The sequence below is a fragment of the Ascaphus truei genome, chromosome 14, assembly GCF_040206685.1.
Source record: "Ascaphus truei isolate aAscTru1 chromosome 14, aAscTru1.hap1, whole genome shotgun sequence".
Classification (NCBI taxonomy): Eukaryota; Metazoa; Chordata; class Amphibia; order Anura; family Ascaphidae; genus Ascaphus; species Ascaphus truei.
Genome location: NC_134496.1, coordinates 40,679,680 through 40,693,153, shown reverse-complemented (window position 1 = coordinate 40,693,153; position 13,474 = coordinate 40,679,680). Strand labels below are relative to the sequence as shown.

At 43.0% G+C, this 13,474-nt stretch overlaps 1 protein-coding gene across 1 annotated transcript in view; it reads right to left on the bottom strand.

Moving 5' to 3' along the window:
* Positions 1-3,020: 3,020 nt before the first annotated feature.
* Positions 3,021-13,474, bottom strand: part of NMD3 (NMD3 ribosome export adaptor) — a 31,572-nt gene continuing 21,118 nt past the window's right edge. The window contains exons 9-16 of the mRNA XM_075570606.1: positions 12,679-12,775; positions 12,123-12,240; positions 10,458-10,603; positions 9,112-9,224; positions 8,855-8,927; positions 6,914-7,020; positions 5,519-5,589; positions 3,021-3,502 (exon numbers count right to left, since the gene is read on the bottom strand). Coding sequence (XP_075426721.1) covers positions 3,369-3,502; positions 5,519-5,589; positions 6,914-7,020; positions 8,855-8,927; positions 9,112-9,224; positions 10,458-10,603; positions 12,123-12,240; positions 12,679-12,775 — 859 coding nt within the window. The 3' untranslated portion in view covers positions 3,021-3,368. The remainder of the gene's footprint in view (positions 3,503-5,518; positions 5,590-6,913; positions 7,021-8,854; positions 8,928-9,111; positions 9,225-10,457; positions 10,604-12,122; positions 12,241-12,678; positions 12,776-13,474) is intronic.

Here is a 13,474-nt window from a genome sequence, read left to right as displayed (position 1 = left end):
TACAGCGCTTCCACTGCAGCTAAGGATTCTGGGAAACTACATATAAATGAGCACAGCCTCCTTTTGCTTCAAATCCATTTTGACATGAATTAAAACAGGAATACAATAAAATTCAAAGTGCAGGGTTTATTTTTTATTTATTTTTGTGGAACACTAACCGCTGCTGCCATCTACTGGATATTATGAAAGTTGTTAAGAGTCAAAATACAAGTTCATGCTCCGGAGTCCTGATCCCCCATTGACAGACAGTGAGAGATTTAGTATCAGTGTTATGGTCCAGGGACCCTGAAGTTCATCATTGATTGACAGATCCATATCCTTAAATCACATCTGCTGTTCATGGGGCAGATTCAACGGTCAGAGCGTGCAAGCCGAGACCGCACCCTACAGATAAGATCAGAAAGAAATACCTGTGCTGAAGCAGGGATATCCTTAAAACTGGACCTGTTGGTGGCCCTTGAGGGCTGGAGTTGGCCAGCGCTGGTCTACATTATACCAAGCAAAATAATGCTGTTGCATCAATGGGATGAGAGCAAGCTCTGCCAAAATGATGTTAATTTATCTAACGCTCACAATAATCAGTGTTTCCCAATTAGTAATCATTTTTAAATACAGTTCAATAGTATTGAAATATTGGTTGAACCTGTCCAAAGCAAGGTCTGACTGAGCCTTACGTTGGATGCTCTGCGTGTTTCTGTACGACTGATGATTTCATTATTACTACACACATTGTTTTGCCCACTAAGACAGCAATTCAGTTTTAACGAGTCACGATATTTGCATGTAAATACTGAAGAGTGCAGTATGGCAACCAAGGGTGGCCAACTCCAGTCCTCAAGAACTACCAACAGGTCAGGTTTTCAGGATATCCCTGCTTCCGTGGCTTCGACTGAGACACTGATTGAGCCGTCTGTGTTGAAGCAGGGATATCCTGAAAACCCGACCTCTTGGTAGCTCGAGGACTGGAGTTGGCTACCGCTGGGTTAACCTTTCTGCCAACTGAGGTTTTGTTCAAGTCGTTCCCTGGCAGTGGGGATCTGTGCCCCACATGCTTAGGTTTTTCAGGACTTCATTAACAGGCCCACGTAATTAAGGAAAAATTAACAGTTCTGGAAACAGTTGTGCCAAGTAGCAAGCTTCAAAGACCTTGCCAAACACCAGACTTTAAAAAAGGTTACACAAAAGGACAATTGTATCATTACACAACCTGCAGCAGCATCACTTTTCTATCACCTTTGCACCTTTTACCTTTACATACTACACCATGAGGTCTGCACTCGTTTCTCTTTAGATTTGGATGCTCTTGTCAATCAACCAACATAGCAGCAGACCCTCCTGTGTTCACAAAGGAAAGTTATTTCATTCCTTATTACAGGGGTGCAAACTATTTGAGCCGCGCCCCCCCGCTTGCTTCTCCCCCCCCATACTCATGCCCCCCTTACCTCTTTTGCCAGCATCAAATGACCCCAAATCGCCATGGCAATGGGCATCAAATAACGCCGCAATTAGTGCCCGAGCGCAACATCGCGCACGCCGTGAACAAAAGGCCGTACCTCCATAATGCAGGCAATAGACTGCGATTTTTCAACATACAATTGAATGTTTTTGCAGTGCGACGGCCGCGTCACGCGAGCGGTTCAGCCATTGAGGGTGAACCGCTCACATCACGGCCACGCCTCCCATTCACCTCCAGCTAGAGTACATGTTTCGCATGTGTGACATCGCCCGCGCCTCCACTGCAATCCTAGCCCAAGACCTCTCCAGAGGATTTGAATAGAACATGTTGATCACAGAAGGCAAACCCTGCCCTTGGAAGAGTAGGCGGCACGAATGTGGCTCACAGCAAACGACAGTGAGATCCTCCTAACGTGGACTGTAAGGCAAAGGTTGCCCACTGAGCACAACCATGCAGGGGGCATTAACATTCAGCACAAAGGCATGCATCAAAATGCGTAAGCCCAGCTTGTGTCCCACTAGCCAAACGATGCATCAGGACGTTAGGGGACTTCGGACAGATCTGCTTGTTTACCCAGCAGCAGGAAAGCCCAAAGGCTCTGTGTACCAATATGAACAGAATGATAACCAACCCTCTTCAGAGAGACCACACCCTTTGACAAGTAGGACAAAATAACAACTGTGAAGAGGATAGCAGGGAGCCTTGTAGGGGCTGATAGAACCGGATTAGAGTTCTTGTTCTGACCCAATCTTGTTCTTACTTCCATTGTTGGTCTTCTCGGAAGACGTGGGCTAAATATTGTAAAAACTATCCAAAACATTTTATTACTGTGGAATAGTCCCAATATATGTCAATGGAATGAAGTTAGGGTGATAGAAATGCTAAAATATGCATTTACTGATTAATTTTCAATTAACAGGTGGTTTAAGAGTATTTCAATGTTATTTGCTTTTTCTATTACCTGCTTAGTGGGACGTCCAGTTTAACTGTACTAATTAGTTGACTAAAAACAAAAGCGTTACGTAAAAAGCGCATCAGAAGCAGACAGACAATACGGCGTTTAATATGTCAGCTGTTAAAGCTCAGGCATAGCGAGCGGTCCTTCAACATAAGATTCAAGTAAATATTGTCAGTTTGATGGAACATTTAAACACTAGACGACAGCAATGGGATCTGTGCATTTTGGTCGAATTTTACAATTCTCAAATGCCGCTACTGTGCAATGATATACTTTGGAAAGTTGTAAAAATGAACTTGTGCAACGTTAACTATAGTTACAAAGGCAAGAACACAGGAATTGTCATGCGGAGTAATCTGGTGGGTTGCAGAACAAATGTCAAAGAAAATAATGTCACTTCTTCCAATGGGATGTTATTTATGTGGACAAATGGGGGGATGGATCCTTAGGTTAACTCTAGACACACACACACACACACACACACACACACACACACACACACACACACACACACACACACACACACACACACACACACACACACACACACACACACACACACACACACACACACACCATTTAAAAGAAAAGCAAAAAAAGCAACTCTTAAACACTTGTTATTTTAATATTTGGCAGTCAGCAGCAATGCAAAACACAATTGTTTAGTGTATGGAAATCCAGATTAAGAGAGATATGTAAGAATTCATGGTTTATATCAAGGGTGGCCAACTCCAGTCCTCAAGGGACACCAACAGCTCAGGTTTTAAGAATATCCCCGTTTCAGCACAGGTGGCTCAGTCTGAAGCACTGATATCCTTAAAACCTGACCTGCTGGTGGCCCTTTAGGACTGGAGTTGACCGCTCCTGGTTTATATGGTTCAAATTGAAATCAGATAGAATCTATTTTAAATCTTCTTCACTAAAATGCGTCAGTAAAAATGTTTTTAAGCCTGTCTACTCCATCAGCATCTCTGCTCCTTCCCCGCCGGTAGCATCGTGGGAAATGTGAAGATCCTCCAACATCTCGGCCAGGCTGATTCGAGGGGCACCCTCCTCATCCGTGTCACTCTCCACCGCGACGTTAGACTCTGTAAGAAAAATACATGTATAAATAAGTACACGGGAATAGCTATAAATTACACTTAATACAAAAGGCAGTGAAATTACTACACAGAAAAAAAGTTTGCAATACTCCACTTCAAGAGCAAATTGTGGTCTAACTATGCAGCAAATAAAAATACCCCTTGTGAGCACATTCACATGGCTCAGACAGGTCCCCAAACCCCATAATCAAATCAGCATACAATGCTTCCACTGCAGCCAGGGATTCTGGGTAATGACATGCAAATCAGAACTCACAGTGGTCTAACTTTAGGCCAAGTCCCCGCTGCAACGCCCGCTGAAGACAGGAAAATTGTGCTCAATACTAGCGACGAGCGCGGTGGCCACACGCCAGCGGTTCAGCCAATTAGGGCGAACCTGCCGGGTGACGTCATGGCCGCGCCCCCCGCCTTGCATCTGTCACGCCCAACCCCCCACCCCCTCCCCGTCTTTCCCACTGCAGCTCACTGGATCAGAGCTGCAGGCGCGCGTGCAGCGCAGACAGCGGGGCAGTAACCTACGACTAAATAGTATATGAGGTTGAAAAAAGATATACACCCATCAAGTTCAACCTATGCTAAATTTAAACAGATACTTTATCCTATATTTGTATTTACAGTATCTTGATCCATAGGAAGGCAAACAAAAACAAAAAATCATCTAATTCGGTCTCATAAGGGGGAAATAAATTCCTTCCAGACTTCAAATATTGACAATCAGATTACCGATTACTCCCTGCATCAACATCCTTCCCATGTTTACTTATTTGGTATATCCCTGTATAGCTTTGCTTTCTAAAAAATATGTCCACCCTTTTTTTTGAACGTATCTACTGTATCTGCCATCACAGTCTCCATGGGTAATTAATTCCACATTTTAACTGCCCTTGCTGTAAAGAACCCTTCCCTTTGTTGCTGGTGAAATCGCCTTTCCTCAAACCTTAAAGGATGACCCCGTGTCATTTGTACTGCCCTTGGGATGAATAGTTATTTTGAAAGCTCCCTTTACTGTCCCCGAATATATTTGTATAATCCCCATTTAATTTGTAATTCGCCCGTTTATTCTTGTTTCCCAAATGCATAACCTTACATGTGTCTGTACTAAATCTCATCTGCAATTTACCTGCCCAAGTTTCTAGTCTCTCCAAGTCCTTCTGGAGAGAAATGACATCCTGCTCTGATTCTACTACTTACACAATTTAGTATCATCAGCAAAGATGGAGACTTTGCTCTCTAGGCCAACCTGAAGGTCATTAATAACCAAACTAGGATATGTATTACATTGCTATGATAGCAATGAGTACACAGAAATGAGAAAGGTTTAGGAACAAAGCAAACATGGTATTCTCGCTCACGTAATCCTGACCTCTATCATCACTGGCAGCTTTGCATTCGGTTAAAAAAATTCTAGTGTGTCAATTTAGTTGACCATTAGAGAACAAAGCAGTCTCAGAATGTATATTTTAGCTAAAGGATTTCAGGATTGTAAGGCTTTTCTTGCCTATAGTAATAGTATCCAAATGCCTAAGCCTAAATTGCAGGCAAGTTTTCAGTGGGCAGTAGATCAGGAATTTCCATAATTTTTTTTGGTTAAGGAACCCTATAATTATATTGTGAAGTTCTGTGGAACACCAACCCTCTCTAATAACACGTCCAAGATCAGATGCATTGTAAGGAACCCCAACCCTCTCTAATAGCGCATCTGAGATCAGATGCATTGTAAGGAACCCCAACCCTCTCTAATAGCGCGTCTGAGATCAGATGCATTGTAAATTCTTCTGTATTTGGTACCACTATCAAATGACCTGAAAATTGCAGGGAACCTCGGTTGAAAACAAAAAACAAATGCTAACATTGGTTAATGCAGAGCTACAGTACGACATATTACAGAACGTGGAAAAGGACTGGATGATTTACCCATAAAGTATGTGACATAAATGGAAAAAAAAGAGGACAATAAAAGCACACAGCCACTTTCTTTTCTTTTTTTTTTAACAATCTTACTTTTATAAATGTTGACGTTCTTTCTGATGAGTTCATCTTCTTCGAGATCCTCAAGAAAATCTTGATACTGCCTGGAAAAAAAAATAAAAAACAATGTTATACATATTATATATATATTATATATAATATTTGCTCTTGAAATGTTTTTACATTTATTTTGGGGATGGTTAAAAAAAAATATATACAGTATATATTTTTTTTTATCATCATCATCCCCAAAATAAATGTAAGGACATTTCAACAGCAAATATTATACAGTATATAACATGTATAACATATAACAAAACCATGAAGACAAAGAAATCATATTAATGTCCTGAGGTTTCTGGTCCCTTTGGGAAATCAAGAAGGCTGCTATCCAAGTCTGACTGACATTGGGCAACAGGAAACCACAATGTCATCAGAGCGCCAAGTGGCAAATTTCCTACTGAACAACCATGCTGGATACAGATATATATATATATATATATATATATATATATATATTTCTGGAATTAGGGGATCCCCAGAGGGAAGTCTAATGCTATTCAGCGCTGGTGCACTCCCAGTTTCCATTATGCATAAACAAATATAATATTCACAAATAGGGGGTTTATGGCTTTAAACAAGCGATTTAGATTTTTTACGATGGCGCATATGAGGTTTAGGAAGGATAACGCCAGGCCCAGCTGGGCATCTGCCATGGCAAGAAGTAGATACACTGTTTCACTAGGTGTCCCGAACAAAGTTGTACTCCCCATTTCTTGACTTGTTAACCTCAGGGTGCGAAGAGACCGGGGGGGGGGGGGAGGGGGTAGCGACAGGGGGAAGAGACAAGCTCAGTAATCACACAACACTGCAATGAACTAAATCTAAGGGGGTAGTAGAGATTCTATGTAAATATTGGTATTTATGCTTTAACATTCAAGTTCTTATGGAAGAAAAAAAGCGACAATCTATGTTATTTTATTTTGACTTATTTTACATGCGATTGAAGAAGGGGATCTCTGGAGCTGAACCCTATTACTCTCAGCTCGGGGGACCTAGTTTCCAGCGATACAGACCCTCGAGGGGAATCCGGTAGCGGCTCTGCTCAACGTAGCTGGGTTCACATAATGGCCGCTTTTCAAAGCTCCCGCGTCCTGGGGCCAAAAGAATGCCGTGACATCATCCGGTGCGAATTCCTATTGGTCCGCGTGACGCTGAGACTTGACATTTTGCAGAGATACAGACAACACCTTCTCCGAGGTACGCATCTCGGTAAAGCAGGGGGTCCCCGAAGCTGAAATTAACGCGATTCAGCTCCGGAAACCCCGTGCTTCAAACCCATGCTTTTTTTTAAATAAAAATAAATGGATTAGGTCGTAAGGATGGAGTGAAGTCCTGAAACGGAGGTTTAATAAACATGAAAATGACCTCTCGTCGTCTGTGTCCATTCCTTCTTTGTCCCTCTCCATCTCTTTCAGTTTCCAATTCCTGCGACGCTGGCGTTTAGAGCGATCATAGCTCTTCTTCATTAGCACCTGCGCGCACAAGCAAAAAGACACGTCAAGTAAAGATACCATTCTTCCCAATCGCGCCTTATTCCGTATCAATACCAGGAAAGAGACTAATCTGTTACTGTCCTGGATTCAAGTATGCATTTAAAAAACACAACATAGGCATAGTAATTATGCATGTATGAAGCTGGGACAAGGTTGGTAAGTGTATGGGAATCACGGAGGAACAGTCCAAGGGGCGATTACATAGGACTGAAGCAGTGGATCTCTGGAGCTGAGCCCCATTCATTTGGGCTGTTACAATGTGGAATTCGTTATCCATGTACTCGTTACCCGAGACTGTGATGGCAGATATAATAGATATATTCAAAAAAATGTTGGGCATCTTTTTAGAAAGGAAAGGTATACAGGGATATACCAAATAAGTAAACACGGGAAGGATGTTGATTCAGGGAGTAATCCAATATTTGGCGTCAGGAAGGATAAATTTAGCACAGGTTGAACTTGATGGACCTGTGCCTTTTTTCAACCCGACTAGCTGTGTAGCTATCGCTCCGAGGACCCCCTGCTTCCAGAGATACAGGGTATCTCAGCGAGTGGTGCCGGTAGAAGCTCCGGCTGGGCTAGCTGGGGTTTAAAGCTTGCGTCAAGCGGGCCAATAGGAAGTCGAACCTGATGTCACGGCTTCCTATTGGCCCCCAGGGTGCGGGCGCTTTCAAACCACCATCACGTGATCCCTGCTAGCCCGCTGGACACCGGCACCCCACACGGAGGAGGCCTCTCGCTTGGAAAGCAGGGGGTCCCCAGAGCGGTAATAAGTGGGGTTCAGGTTCGGTGACTCCCTAGGTCAAGCATGCAAATATTGTTTCATTTTGAAAATAGTATTGGATTGCTTTTTTTTTTTTTTTTACATATTTTAATCGGCTCCAGTTGGATTCATCCAGTACTGAGCAGAAGTATAAAGTATCTCAAACAGCTGATATCTGGAAACGCAGGTAAGGAGAGAGCGTTAGCAAGTATTACCCGAGAGGATTGCTTGTGTGGGTTTATCTCAAACTGCATTTGATGTAGATATGAATTGAGTGTATTTATGTTAAGTGGTAAATGATCCATCACCTTGAACACATAACATGAATATGCCAGGAGTAAGTACAATAGACAAACAAAGGCGGTTTACCCAACACCCGGTTGTAAACAAGGCTTTTGTTCTTCCCCCAGAACTTTAAACACACCTGTCTTCTGCAATTAACATTTAGACCCCAGGGATAAACAGAGGCACATTCCTAATCAGGGATCAAATCCTGGGAAACCTGACCTGCACCCAGATTATTACAGCCGAAAACAGATTAGACTTCAATAGGAATTCTAAAACATCCAATGAGACGCGCGTCAATGATAATTGCAGGGTGTGAGCCTGACGTTGCTATACTTGAGGCGTCCGTGAGCGGTGGCGCGGCAGATCTGTGAAAATACAAGAAATGTGTATTTTCACGCTGCTGCCGCACCACATGACTGCGAGCCAATCACAGCGCTGCCTAACGCTGTGACGTCAGAGCCACGCCCCCTAGCCGTGTGCGTTACCGCTTGCGCTATAGAAACAAAACGTGCGCGCCACGTGCAACGCCGTACACTGTATTACAAGCCTACAGCAGAGGTAGCCAACTCCCGTCCTCAAGAGTGACCAACAGGTCAGGTTTTAAGGATCTCTCTGCTTCAGCACAGGTGGCTCAATCAGTGGCTCAGTCAAAGACTGAGCCACCTGTGCTGAAGCAGAGAGATCCTGAAAACATGATCTGTTGGTCACTCTTGAGGATGGGAGTTGGCCACCCCTTATCTACAGAAAACAAATTAACCATACCACATCCGGAACATGGTGAGGGTTCATCTTGTCAATGAATTGATCGTTGACATTAGAATTTGCCAAATCGAACCTGAAAATTAAATTTACACAAAAAAGGAACAAGTTAAAATGATAAAATAATTTTATTGACAACCTGGATGTACATTTTTTTTTTGAGAGCCATTGAAAAGCTTTTTAAATAATACAAAAATACCTTGGACGTGTGCACATTAAAAAGAAAGTAATCAATAACTGTAACATTAGATATGACATACCCCAACACCAGGTCACCAGGATTCAAAAGGTGCCCCAAGTGAGTGCGACAGTGATACTGCTGGCTTGTGTTCATCTCAGATGTTTTCTGCACCCAGACTTCAGAAAGCGTGTGCTGTGCAGAGAGACAGACGGATATTAAATAAGAAACAGTCCCCATACAGAGTTTGTAGCGCTCCACATTTCGAGGTCTGTACCTGCACAGAATATTCCATGACGGGAAGAAACCACAAACCAGACAGGCTTGTAATGGCCCTATTTTAATCTAGAATTCTAGTAACTATTTCATAGAACGATTTTTTTCCAAATGGGACACAAAGCGCGTCACAATTACAGTATAGCGCACGGTATGCAGCACATTGAATGTCTACAGACAGTTCCCTGCCCAGATGCGCTTACAATCTGTGTTTTTTGGTCCCTGAGGCACAGGGAGATAAAGTGACTTCCCCAAGCTCACAAGGAACCGACACTGGGGTTTGAACCAGGCTCCCCTGCTTCACACTCAGTGGTGCTGTTACAGAGTCAGCGCCTTTACTCATGGAGTATATTCCTGTGTACTACTTTTGTCCATGTTTGAACTAACATAGTACACATTATAACTGGATTGTGCAGAAAGCAGAAGCAAGGAACGACAGGTATATTAACAGTGCATCAAATTTAACTAGAAGAGGACCCACATATTAATTTATTTACAATGATGGAAATATTTAATTGACTTTAAAACCACCAATGTAAGGTCAGAAAACCATTTAACACCTACATTGTTACTTTTTATGGCATATATAAAACATTAAAGCAGCAATGCTGGTGGGGCCAGTTAACCTTTCGTGCAGGGCTGCTCAACTCCAGTCCCCACTCCCCCACAACAGGTCAGGTTTTCCAAGACTGGGCCTCTGATTGACCCACCTCTGCTGAAGCAAAGATATACTGAAAACTTGACCTGTTGGGGGTGCTTGAGGATTGGAGTTGAGCACCCCTGCTTTACAGAGTCCCATTGCCGCCCCAGGTACGTCATGACAATAATGCACGTTTTCTATTGGCTAATTGAGCTAACCTCTCCGGAGCGGTCAGCCTAATCGTAAACCAAAGTTGAGCCCCTTCATACTTTTGTTTCCAACAGCAAGGGGGCAGTAGTGGTCATGTGGACGCTGATCTACCCCACAGGGACAGGGACTGACCCGTTTAAATCCCTTTAATAACCGAGGACCTGCCACACGTTGCTCTACAAGCCACTCTGGCATCGAGGATTTGACCAATAATACAACTGCAGTGGACTTCTCTCCAAGACCGCTGCTGGCTAATTAGCATCACCGCAATGGAAAGGGGAACAAAGGGAAGCAGAGCGTACTTTGTTTGATCTCACGCCTGCTCCTGCCCCCTGTTTTTGGTCTTTGATGACATCCGCGTCCATCACAATAAACTCCTCCAGCTGCTTAGGGTGGAACAGGCTGTGGAAGGGATGACGCCAGTACGTGTTCCCATCAACTTCAGCAACTGCGAGGGGGGAAAAGAAACGAGACACGATAAAAAAAAAAACTTTCCATTATAACACAGGCGGAAAGAAGTTACAGACTTCAACGCGCGTTTTCATGGACATGGGCGGTTTACAATGGGTGGCAGATTCCTTCGGAAGCGGAAAACATTAACTGGCCGCAGCATAACTTCTGTTAATAAAGAAGAACGGCAAATCTCCGCGCACAGGCCGGTATGCCGAAGGTAATAACCACACACTAAATACAGTGTCAAAATAGCGGCGCGCGTCAGCTTTTCAAATCAAGAAAAGACTTGCTTTATTAAAACAAAAAAGGTGCTAAAAAGGCAGTGTTTTTTCGATCTTAAAGTTGGTTGCTTCGCCAACTATGTATACATAACTTCGTTAAACCAGCACTGCATTAGGCTATATATAATTGAGGCGGTTTCCAAGAATAAGCCTCATTTTAAAATGATAACGGTAAATTGATTAAGATCTGGTCGTGCCATTTCCAACACTGTTTTTATTGTTCAAATCTGTTGCTTTGTTCACGAGGAATTGAACTATTACGTTTCCGAGACGGTAAAACAGAGTTCTGCCCAGGGCCTAGTAAGTCAATGACACCATTTGATTTTTAACACTGAAACTGTTAATGTTCAGAGGACAATATAAGAATAAAAAACTCTGTGGGGGGTTATGCAGCTTTCACCAATCCTCGGGACCCATTTATTCACACATGGAATTTATATGTAGAACCGGGTTTGGGAGAGTGGGGGCCCGATTCACTTTGCTGCCATGTTGGATCCTCGGAGAGTGAACGGAGTCTTCACAATCATCCGCAGACTGGTCCATAAAATTACCACTTTCAGAGATTTGTCACATTGTGTCTAAACAAGGAGGCGCCAACTCCAGTCCTCAAGGGCCAACAACAAGTGTCAAAGACTGAGACACCTGTGCTGAAGCAGGGATATCCTGAAAACCTGTTCTGTTGTTGGCCCTTGAGGACTGGAGTTGGCCACTCCTGGTCTAGACATTGTAGCCTACAAACATTTTTTTAAATAAAATGAAAGCGCCCACTGCGACAAACCATTCAAGCTTGTAACAACCGATAACCCCACACCGTCAGTCATACCTATAGGATACTCTGACCATGTTTATCAACATCATGTAAACAACACTGTTAGTGGCGCCATTAGGATTTGATCCATAGCACACGAGCAAAATAATAGGCAATATGTTCAATCCAAATTCCTTTTTGGGGTAGAACGGCAGAAGAGAACACAACCGACATTCTGATCCCCAAACTGGGAGCTCTCAAACATGATTTTTAATTTAAGGTGAGGTCCATGTGCGTTTGTATGAGACCGGACACCGCCTGTGTCTTGGGGCATCGCGTTACTAGATTTATAATTTTTGAAAGTGTACACGATAGATATATTGCTATTGTCAAGTGTTGCTGGCACCTCTGGCAATGAATGGGTTAAAAAAAATGTAAACAAACCTAGCGGGGGAGAAAAACAAACAAAACAAAAACACACTTACTCTGCAGAGTACTGGGGTCGATAAGGTGGATGGTACTTGTTACCCGGACACACACACAGATCTGGTTCAGGTTTCCAAGACTCTGTGCCAGTTTCGGAGAGAGACATACAAGATTGTCCTGTGCACCAAGAAGAAACACCATATATAAACCCACAATCAGGCGGCCCGTGACATTCATATGGAAACATTGTTTTAAAAAACAATAGATACACACAGTCAAGTGACACGGTGTGCTCATTTGCTTATCATTACCCAGAATCCCTGAGGATAGTAGAAACTTTGTATGCCAAGAGATAATGGGGAAAGACAGCGTTGCGGACCTGTCGAGACATGCGACTGTGCTCACAAGTGATATTTTGAACACACACACCCACACTTTTGATTGAATCTTTAATAATCAGAGCTATCAGAAAAGGGGGAAGGATTGTGATGGTAACTTTACTCCTGCAGTGCGCAACGCCTAAAATAGTAAAACAAATGTATGCAGAAAGCAATAAAAAAGCCCATGTAAGCAGGTGGAGAAATGACTTCCACTGAAACAAGAAGCCCGACTTACCTTGCATATTGGAACAATCTCCATAGAGAAGGTGCTCTTGTAATTGTAGGCATTCGTATGGACATCATGAGAAATCAGACGCTGGGAAGTTTTGGACCTTGAAAGCAAGAGGGGGGGGGGGGGGTAATTTAAAAAAATCCACCTGACTTCTATAGAGAGTTGCATTGCAATTCTACAGTTTTCCTATGTTAATATTGACAAGTACGTTCGGAAACATTATTTCAGGCATTGAAAGGATAACAGAATCCTACACAGCAACTCAGAGTTCTCCCCAATACTACAAGAGCCTATGATGGATGAGGATAAGCTAACCTGGTTGGTAATATAGTTACCAATTTGATCATTGTTAGCAGGTATTTAAATGTTTGCAGTACTCAACCGCCACCAAAAGTTATTTTGTATACAACTAAAGCCAAGAACTACTAGAACAGTTGTTTCCAACATTTTTTTGGTTAAGGAACCCTAGAATTATATTGTGACATTCTGCGGAACCCCAGCCCTCTCCAATAGCGCATCTGAAATGACATGCATAAATTCGTCTGTATTTGGTACAATCTCCAAATGGCCTGAAAATTGCAGGGAACACTTATGGGATGCTCGGGAACCCAAGGGATTCTGGGAACCCTGTATGAAAAACAGTGTACTACAGTACAGAATTAACTAGCACTCACCCTGTCTAACACAATTCAGTGAGAGGAGCTAGGATCCTGCATCCACACCACAAGATGCATACAACTGTACTAAAAAACAAACTGTATCAGCACTCAAAAATAATAATGAAGGACCTACGGTTTGC